Consider the following 11,242-nt stretch of genomic DNA (forward strand, 5'->3'; position numbering starts at 1 on the left):
ATGCTTATTTCAGCAGAACTCTATCCAAGACGGAACGTCGATACTGCACCACTGAAAGGGAGTTGTTGGCAGTGATTCCATCAGTACGCCATTTTCGCTATTATTTGTGGGGAAGGCACTTTTTGATTCGCACTGATCATGGTGCCTCGGTGGCTTTTAAATATCCGAAAACCCGAAGGGAAGGTGGCTCGCTGGATCTCTACACTGTTCACATAGGATTTCAGCATTGAACATCGAGCAGGGACTAAACATGGTAATGCCGATAGGCTATCTCGTCAAACCAGACGCTGTGAGCACCCGGACTGCCCAGATTGTGTGTTCACAGGAACCTGACATCAATGTTCGTGTAGTAACACCTCTGTATCATGCTGACTTGCCTAGAATACCAACAAGCTGTAACTGGATGGACATATACACAGAGGAAAGGATTCGAACTTGCCAAGCAGAGAACTCTCATCTTTCTGCATTTATTACCTGGAAGCGCCGTTCACATCATAAACCCCAGCCACAGGTAATATATGCATGAATTTCTAGAGACCAAGCGTTATCTAGCTCAATGGCATTTGTCATATTTGCCTGGTGAAGTTTTGTATCGCAAGTAGATATCTGAAACATTGACCAGTGCTCCCGTCTATCAATTTTGCATTCCTGGGGCATTGAGAAGAGAAATCTTCAAGCATTTACACAGTGCCCGTACCTCCGGACATTTAGTCTATATAAGAACATTCAAGAGTGTTCGTGCTCGTTTTTATTGGCCTGGTTTTAAGCGAGATATTTTGCTCTGGTGCCGGTTTTGCCAACCTTGCGCTGCGGCTAAGATGACTCACGGGCGCAAACAGGGGGATCTACGACAACTGCTCTGCGGATCTCCTATGAAACGGGTCGCCATGGATTTCTTAGGACCACTACCACGTACCAAGAATGGAAATGAACATATTCTGGTGCTATCTGGGTGGAGTGTTATCCACTTCCCAATAAGACTGCAGAGGTAACAGCCGATGTGCTGGTCACCCAGTTCTTCGCAAGATTTGGAGTTCCTCGGATTATTCACACTGATCAGGGTCGAGATTTTAAATCTCGGTTGTTCACCGAAATGTGCGACTTGTACGGTACAGTTAAGACGCATACAACACTTTATCACCCTCGATCCGATGGACAAGTGGAAAGGTTAATCGAACGATACAGCAAATGCTCAAGCTTTATGTGAACGATCATCGAGATAATTGGGATGACCATGTTCCATATCTGTGCATGGCTTACAGAGCTACAGTGCACGAAAGTACGCAGTTTACACCCAATCGTCTTATGCTTGGCCGAAAGATTGACCTCCCTATCGATGTCATGTATGGACGTCCGGCTCAAACACCTCTACATCCTTGTTAAACCGAATATGTGGAATGGTTTAAAGATGTCACTGAGGAATCTTTTGTATGTGCCAGAAATTATTTGAATCCAGCTGCCTTGCGACAGAAAAGAAATTTTGATGTTCATGTGCAATCACAGAAGTGTTCACACAATGTTCAGGTTGTGCGTCATCTTGGTACGAATACTTCAGGAGCGCCTTTTTGTTAAAAACAATTATTTCATAACTACATGGTTTAGTTTTGCATACATAGTAACATTGAATCTCCTTACAATGTCAGAAATTCAATTTTAGTAGAATAAAGGGTAGTTTATTTCTCTAATACAAGCCAAGATCCATCGACAGCAACTAGCCACTTTCTATTGCGCTCTTCAAACTACATTTGCGTTGCCGCGCGCATTTCGTTTTCTTATTTGAGCTTAGGGACTTGGAAATATTTTATTAGTTGAATTGGAATGGAATATTTGACATCGTCTTTCACTCCGAACAAGGCCATGTAAAACCATCCACTGGTATCTAACGATTTGTAACGTGTTTTCTTTTGGAAGAACTGAAACCTTTCAGTGCTGCATTGACTTTGGCAAAATTAATATAATATATCCTTGTGGAGATAGAAGGTATGCGTATGCGAAACCGAGATGTGCGCCTGTTATGCCAACATAGTTTAGTCAAACATTTTGAATGCTAGTACATCACACACATTTTCCTGCGTGCTTCGGTTGTACGTAGTAACGCGCATATTTTTGCGCACATGCATCAAATTCCACTTGATTATTGAGCTATAGGTTTCTGACGAGCTTTTGTGTATGATTTCATTCCATCGGATTGTATGCTGTTCTAAAGAATACTAGTTTCAGCTTTTTCATTCATTCAAACCACGTGTTGAAAGTAAGTTTTGTAATATTGCATGTTGGTTTTCAACATCCTTAAATCGGTGATGCCAGTAAATCTTTAATACGAAAAGATCAGTAACATTTGTAATAAAAACAGCAGTACCCACTCAAATGACAGCCGGGAGATGTATACTCCTAGTATCTGCTCCATCGCGTGCCTTTTACAGTCTTACCAGTTTACATGAGTGTCAATTGGTATCTAAGCTCAGCCAGCCAAAGACAAAAGTTTCGGACTGCAGTTGGCGTGACGAAATGTTTTTAAATATATATTCTACAATAAGATTATTTGATTGCATACAACTGAAAGTTCCGCCTTATATGTCTTTTCCCATTGCACTATTCCTTTACTGATATTCGATAATATGACGCTCATCTGACATAGTTCTTGAAGTGTGTAGATAGGTATAATCTTTTCTACGCTGTTCAGATGGGAATGCGCGAATATATATGAGAATTGCTAATATTGGTTTGCAATGCAATGAAATCCCATCTTGGCATTTCTGCCTCTCGCAATTGCTGCGTATACTTATTGGAGAAGTTCTGTGGCGTGGTTATCGAATGGAAAAAAAAACCATGGGAGTATTTTTTCTACTTCTCTACTACTATCAAACCTTGACATTTTGTGAAAACTTTTTTCCATGTAACCTTTTTTTAAAACATTCCCAACAACCACAAATAATTCTGTTATTAAACTTCCGAAACAAACACATCATCAACAGATGCATATCACCAAGTAGATATTGCTGAATTGATCTTTTTTTACCATTTTTCATGTAATTATTTTTGGTAAACCTGTTATCTATCGTAAATACAGCACATTTGACAATGTTGTAGTGTGACTTCTTTGGCCTCACATTTTTGATATTTGTAGTTAGAGCTCTTGGGGCTCAGTCAAACGAAGTTACATACATAATATTGGTTGTAAATTGCAAAACATGATCATGTTGTTGGAATAACTTGGTTACGACCATCGGTTACGCCAGGGGTCGGCAACCTTTTGTGCTCGCGGGCCAAAATCAAGGGTTGCAAGTCTTTGCGGTCCGCACATATTTTTAACGGAACGGAAGTTAATAACGGAACAGCGCGTGAAGTCTGCGGCAATCCGTGAACTCAACTTAGTCGTTTTATTGAAAGAAAAAAATTACAAATGACATTTATTGTGACACTGTCTTGTTGCTGCTTCACGCTTGATAGCATTTCGAAATCGGCGGCACACTGAAGCCAAATTGGAACATTTTCTAAATAGGCATCACTAATCCCAGTTCTCTACTTGTTCACCGTAACGTTCATTTTCGAAAATAATTGTTCGCACACATATGTGCTTCCAAACATCGATGGGAATTTATTGGTTTGGTTTGTCAAATTTTGATAGTTAATTTAATCCCTTTTTTTTTATAAAAATCAAGCAGTGATACATCTTTCTAATCGAATATGAATTTAATTTCCTAATTGCATCGCATCTCAAGGAGGCTCATTTGGATAATTGCTGATCTATTGAACCCCTGCACTCAGCATCAACTATTCTGCGTGTTGCCCATTCGTTTAATTATAAACGAGTAGCCGTTCACTAAATTGTTAGATTATAATATAATTTAGCCTAAACGTGTCTCACAATAAATTCTGTTACGTAAAAAATATGATCTACCCCCTCGAGCGTAGATTATAAAATTAATTCATCGTCCAAACCGCCGGTTTGTCGCTATAATTCAGTGAAGCGTCGTGGGCCGGAATATTTAACTGGCCCGCGGACAGTAGGTTGTCGACTCCTGGGCTACGCGAACTACCTTACAACCGGGAGCAGTCCAGCAATTCTCTCGCGTGTGAATATCGCCCACGGGATTCAAACCTGCAAACGCACGCAGATTACAGTGATCAAGTACATGATGCGCCAGTCACCGAACAAAAACAGGTTTTGCGAAATCTCCCCTTCGGCTTTTCCGCCCCCTTCTGTATCGTTTTCGCCCACCGAGGGGCGATATCACCCCCTTTGGGAATCACTGGTCTAGAACAGTGTTTCCCAACCTATGGTTCCCGAGCCAAACTGGGTCGTGTGAAAATCACATGGGTCGCTTGTTTTTCCAACGAAAGCTCGAAGTTACCTATTTCATTTTCTATTAGATTTTATCGTTTATTTTTTATTTGTATTGAAGTGTTGTTTAAGATTAGTTGTATTTAAGTATCTCAGCATAAAAACTTGACAGCATCTATTTTGCTTAGGTGAACCTACGCTACGATTTCAAAAACTAGCTGATTGCTAACAAGCGCAATTGGTTTCTCACTTCGCGAGATATACATGTCGTATAAAAATGATTGTTTTATATTAGTCATTAAAGCACTACATGCCATTCAGTATATGTGATTATATCATTGGGTCGAGAGGACTTACAAAATTTATATATTTTTTTAAATTTGAGTCGTCGACTGAAAAAAGGATGGGAACCCCTGGTCTAAAAGTATGAGATGACAATCACTGATCGTATTTTCATGGGCCATGGAGATATAATCAAAAAAAGTTTTGCTCGGAGCTCCTCTCCATAAGATACCATCCGACCAGCCGAAAATTAAACAGCCGAAAGACGCGTGTAACAGGAATATCCGGTCCCTATTCGACTACTAAACTAGATTATACAGAAAGATCGCTGATAACAATCAACCAGAACATCTTCGACATTCATAAAAAATGACTTGCAACAGATTAGTTTTGAAATGGATGTAGATTTCCCTTAATACCGATGTTTCTTCGCAACAAATCATTGTTGCAATACGATTTTCACTACATCAAAACATTGGAATGACATTGTCACAGATTTCCCTTTGTCTGTTCGAGTTGCTACACTGTTTATTTGAAGAATGTACTTGTTGCTCACTTCAATTGTGCATTTTGACCGTGTCTAGTCCTTCGTATTAGCTGGCCTAATGGAAGATGTACACAAAGCGGGAACTAGCTGGGTGCAAACTTGTATACAGAAAATTCACTCATTCTTCTGATATGGTATCGCAACCCACGCAGATGCCAATACCCAAACCTAATGTTATCATTCAACCCAAAATACTGGTGCATTCGATTATCTAGAAATGTCCACCAATATTAACCTTTCCGACCACGAAATGAAGATCGGAAGATATATATATATATATAATACCACCTGTATTTGAAATTGTGATTCTAGCAGTGTAATCCAATCAGTAGTAAAATTGTGTCATTGGATCTGTCATGTCGCAAAGCTTCTATATTATATTATATTTTGCAAATTTTAAACATGCAGTTTTGTAAGTCAGAAACGACATAAAAATACATATTTTACAATCTCATCCTTAAAATTAAAGATGCGTCTGGATATACGATATTGCAATTAATGGGCATCTATGTTCTTTTATCAACGAACAGTACGGGAATGTTGTTGGCGTTGTTATTACGAGTTGGATATAGCACAATCTAGTAGTTTCTTTGTAGTTGAATTTTTTGAAAATATAATATGACTATTCAATATTCAACCAATCGGCTACTGCGAAATTTCCGTTGTATCAGTGCTTTCTGAAAACGTATTGTGTCTCTTTTTATGTGAATCCTTGTTGTGAGAGGAGGCGTAACTAGCTCGTATGGAAGGCCTGTCTCTTTGAAGACGGCTTGTAGTTGTTGCTGATGAACCTCTACTAGACATTTCTTCTGGTGGGAAATTAGCATTGTTGGAACTAACGGACGAACTATTTTGACGCGGAAATTCAGAAACCGAATGTCTCTGTGGATTGACTCTGGAACGCGGCGGTGTTCGTTGATAATGTATATTTGCTGCTTCATGAAACTTTTGCTTCGATTTTCGTGATTCTTCTTGATATTCCTTTTCCAGGTGTCTTAATCTCCAGGATGCAGCGGCAGCAGAAAGATTAGCAAAACTGGTGCTGTTACTGTGGAGATATAAATTCATTTTAAATCTTTTTATTCAAGCCTCTCAACATCTTAGTAGTATTTTATACAATTAAAAGTCATATGTTTCAACAACCAACGTCCTTTTTTAAAAACTAGTATCAAGTAATTAGGAATCCAAACAGAAACAGAATGATGAGCTTGACTTCAATTAGAAAAAAATCAAATTTCATAAAATATGTTTGACTTCAGCAATGCGCATCATTTGATTTACTATAAAAATATTTATTTACAATATCCTTATGATAGAATATGATATCATACACCGAATTAAATCTGTCTGCAAATAATCAAGAGTGATAAAGTGTTAACAAGAAATAAATAAACATCTTTTTTCAGCGTGCCATAACTTCTTTAAGGTCTATAGATATGTGATATGTGCTCGATACCTCGATGAGAAACCGACTACACTTCCCGTTCCTCTAGCTCCAATAATAAATTTGGGAGGAATCATAATCTCTGTTTGAACGACTCGATGTTTCATTTTCTCTTTTGATTTATGACCGATATGATCGACGTATGTTCGTAACGAATGAAGTTCGCCTTCAACCTGTCACAGTAAATAATCACTGAAATCTGTGAGTGATACGGTAGTGGTATAAATTTGCTTATAAATTGACTCTGGCTGACGAAATATCTAATAAGACAAAAATTGAATTACCACATTATTATAACTCTAAGCCTAAGGACATATGAATTATTTAAATTTGGGCATCGATACGTAACTCATGTAAGTTAGTATTTGTCAAAAACTGTACGTATTTCGGATTTGAATAAACTCAGAACACTCGTCATTTTACAGAACCATTTTCGATCAAAGTGATTATTTCGATTACAATTTTGTCAAAAACTAATTACATTACACCATTATGTTAAACACATTTTTATGAGTATTCACCTTGAGCGCAATAAGTTTTACGAACCGGCTGGTTATTAAGATATAAATTAAGTAACTCCTTCATTATCTTATAATTTGTTAAACGGGCGTAACTAAAAATGTTTCCTGGCCAATAACTTCATTAGGAGGTCTATATTATTAATATAGTATTGAAGATAATAGTTGATGTTTTTCAGATTACTACAGTCACTATATTTAATAAGTTTGGTGCCTTTCGCGAGACTGCTGCGCTGTCTTAAATGGTGCTTACCACCCATGGACATATATATACAGTATGTATCTATGATTCATGTTACATGTTCTAAATATATATACGTGTTTCCTTAGGCGCAGTTGAGCAGGTATACTCGATTTTCGGTGTCAACTACCCACCCCCGAAAGCACAAATACAATCACTATAAGGATGTTATATATATATATATATATATATATATATATATATACATAACTTTACCTGAATTCTTCGACGCGATTCTTCATCAAATAACTTCTCCATCGCATGAATTTCTCTTCGTAAACCTTGAATTATTGTATCTTTTGATGAAATTTGATTTATTGCTTGATTTTTCATATCACCTGCGATCTAAAAAGTTAAAATATTTTATTCGGGGCCCAAACATTGAATGACATTGTATATTCAATACCAATGTACAAAGCAATGATCAAACACGTGGACTCGAAACAACAAAAACGGTTGTTGAACGATAACGAGCGTCGTTTGGGCTAAAGTAATGAATCTGCCTACCTTCACAAAGTCTGTCAATTTCTCTAATCTTTCTTGCAACTCTTCGTTTTCAGCTTTTAAATAGCCGATTGTTTTCTGCATTTCCCTTATATCTTTGAACTGAAAAGAACAACATAAAAATTACCAAACTGCAATGGAAAAATCAACGTGGAGTTGAGAAATGTCATTCGGAAGATATCACTGAATTGAAATTATCCAGATCAAATGAAGACGGAGCTTATTAGCAGTAATATAAAAATACATTTCTCATGATGAGCTCTATGAGCTGAATCTAAAATGATTTGTTGCGAAAAAACATCGACTTAAAGGGCAATGTACATACATTTCAAAACTAATTTGTTGCAGGACATTTTTTATGAATTTTGAAAGTGTTCTGGTGGCCGTTACAGGAGAAGCGCATAGAAAATGTTACGAACGGTCGGGAAGTAAAAACAGTTGAATATTACTTGATTGCCACCAGGGTTGTGTTACTAACTTTTTCTTCAACGAGGATAACGTCATAGATACATACGAAGCTGCTATCAACAATTCCGTAGTAAAAATATTAAATTGCTAACAAGAAAAAAAAGGTGTGGTGTGAGTATAATATATCGAATATTTTTTCAAACTCTGTTTGAACTCGTCTCGAAATAGATAGACTGCCGCAATTTACACCATCAAGTACGAGTGTAAAGAGCATTTACGATACATATGGGCATACTTATTTGTCGGGGAATGCTGCTGTGCGTTGCATACTTTTTTGGTAGCGTACTACCCTATAAATAGATTGATTCAGATTTACAATTCATGTTGGATATAAAATACTTGTAATCCGTGTTTTTGAAAAATCATTAATTTTGCGAATAACAAATTAATTACTTTGCCGTCACGTTTTCTCTCTGATCTTGACGTTCCGCTACTCGAAATACTGTCACGATGCCTCGACAATCCTTTTTGTGAACTTTCATTTTGCTGCAAATTTTTCAATTGATTCTTGAGTTCTTGAATTTGTTTACTGCTTATTGTTTCGTGAAGTGTGAGCCGATCTCTCAAAGCTTCTTCTCGCTGCAATGATAAGATGAATAACGGAAGGGATAAACAAGTAAAGAAATATTATGAACTTATGAAAAGTGTAAGAGACACCAACGTCAAAGTGTGAATCTACATTGCATAAACGTGTTATGTTTAATAAGTTTGTACTTTTAGTCATTCTGATCAATAGCGCCTATACACTGCAACATCGCTTTCTTTTTAAACGAACACAATAATGATAGTTATAAAAAGTGAATTTTCACTCACTTCGTTCACGGTTATTCAAGTGGAAAACAGGTTTCTAAACTACCAATTACGTTATTAAATTTTTAGTCGATACTTTTGAGAATAGCGAAAATAATGATTAGGTAAGACAGAGAGTATTGAACTCAAAATCGCTTCTATTTTAAATCAATCGTTAAAAAAACATATATAATTTTTAGATTTTAACATTTATTGCATCAAAAATTGTATCGCATCTGTGTATATATGCGATAAGGACCATGATTTGATTCTATGAATGGGCATCTGGGTCTAAATCGATTCACAGCTAAACGCTTAGACAGGTGAACTGCATGAGGTAATAACATTTCAATCACAGGTGTGGTACTTCAATAGTACTAACATCAGCTGAAATTAAATGGCTCATAAACCTGAAGTGCTCGCAAAGCTACCGCAAAACAACAGGTGTCTGAATTCAAGTTGTGAAGTGTTTTTTTCTTTTTTGATGTGATCATTACATCATACAGATAAATGGATTATGTACGAATCAGTAAAGATTTACCACTTCAACGATATAATTACTTTTTCCAGAATTCTTTATTTTGACAATTGTATTTTATGGAGTTTTCAAAATAAACTATGTATCTATCAAGATAACAGAACAGCTGCAGAAAGAATCATAATTTTAAACCGAATGTATAAGTTTTTCAATGATTTCGAAAAGATCCAATAAAAAATGGCTTATACGCTCTAATTTGGTTCACTGTTATGATGAATTAGGTTTATCAAGTATTTTCTGATGATATATGGCAAGTAAATCGATATTGGTCATTTTTTTCGTGATCAACCTTTGATTCAAATTTAAATCACTTCATCTCTTAACGCTGAATAGAAATTTATGTTTAGTAGAAGCGAAGGGAGTAAAATTGTTTTCGTTCCATTTTAGAATTTCCTCACAAAGAGACAAGCATATATCCAGTGCTTGATCAAACAATTGACGCGGTGTGAATACAAGTCTAGACAGTAAATTATACATTAAATTAATAACCAGGCTTACATTTAAATTCGAATTCAGATATACATTGTACTTTCACGCGCCTTTAAACGTCTATACAACTCCACATTTGTTTACCTTGGACGCCTCTTCACGTTCTTTCTTCAATTGACGAAGTAATTGTTCTTCTCCCGACATTCCTTCCTCTGTTTCTCCGTCCTCATGGCCAATATGATTCTCTGCTCCTTTTTCCCTACCATTAATCATTGGTCCTAACTCAGAAGTGGGGCCAAAGCTAACCCTCATAATTATACTTGTTTTAGTTATGACCTGAATATTTTTAGTTATGAATATTAATATCATGAGCATAAACGTTTGATTATAATTTAGGATATTCTGCCATTCTACGATAAACCACAATAATCTATGATTGGCGAAAGTTTTTAATTGATTTAATCTAGCTAGTGAATACCTAAAGTTGACGATATTTGAATAAAGTAATGCCTACTCAGAACAAGCCAAAACAAGCATGGTTTAACGATAAACGTTTAATCAAGATACCTGTTTTCTCATGTTATACAAAATCCCTGCTTGATTAGGGAAGCTCCGATCAAAATATTCACATTATACCCGTTTGAATGATTGCAAATAGGACATCTAAACAATCTGAAGAGGGTCGATATATGTTCACACAATACACATAATTTATGAATGTGGTCGCTCAAACTCAATTCTCTTTAGTCAAGATTTACAACAAAAACAGAGTCACGCAACCCATTTACCAGAAATCAATTTAAAATTGCATTTATGAGTCTACCGAAAGAACATTGACAATAGCGTTAATTTTGAGTAAATTAGTAAAAGTAATTTCAATTGTACAGTGAGTGCTTTCAAAAACGTAGTCAGCACTTTTACATACCATCACTGATATAGACACATTTGAGCAGCAACAAATTTTAACATATCTCAGTGTCCTAATAATATAAGTAAAGTCTATATATCATTGGGAAAAGTTTACTTCCGAGATAACGCAAATCGAATAAAAAAACTACTTTTTGACAGAAATGTAGGAGAATGTCCCTTTCGGAAGTCAATATTTTGATCGAAATATTTGATTTCATTTGATAACTTGTTCAGACCTGTTCCCGGACAAGGATGCAAAACATTTAACATTATCTCGATTTACAGTAG

The 11,242-nt window shown here is 36.3% G+C and overlaps 1 protein-coding gene across 1 annotated transcript; it reads right to left on the reverse strand.

Annotated features, from left to right (window-relative positions):
- Positions 1 to 5,381: 5,381 nt before the first annotated feature.
- Positions 5,382 to 10,382, reverse strand: LOC120347664 (uncharacterized). Its single transcript, XM_039417722.2, has 6 exons — positions 10,190 to 10,382; positions 8,683 to 8,868; positions 7,825 to 7,923; positions 7,534 to 7,662; positions 6,571 to 6,731; positions 5,382 to 6,162 (listed from the first exon to the last, which is right to left on the reverse strand). Exons 1-6 carry the CDS (start codon positions 10,355 to 10,357, stop codon positions 5,760 to 5,762), a joined length of 1,146 nt encoding a protein of 381 aa, XP_039273656.2. The 5' UTR covers positions 10,358 to 10,382; the 3' UTR covers positions 5,382 to 5,759.
- Between the last annotated feature and the right edge of the window lie 860 nt (positions 10,383 to 11,242).

This window comes from Styela clava, chromosome 11 (assembly GCF_964204865.1).
Source record: "Styela clava chromosome 11, kaStyClav1.hap1.2, whole genome shotgun sequence".
Classification (NCBI taxonomy): Eukaryota; Metazoa; Chordata; class Ascidiacea; order Stolidobranchia; family Styelidae; genus Styela; species Styela clava.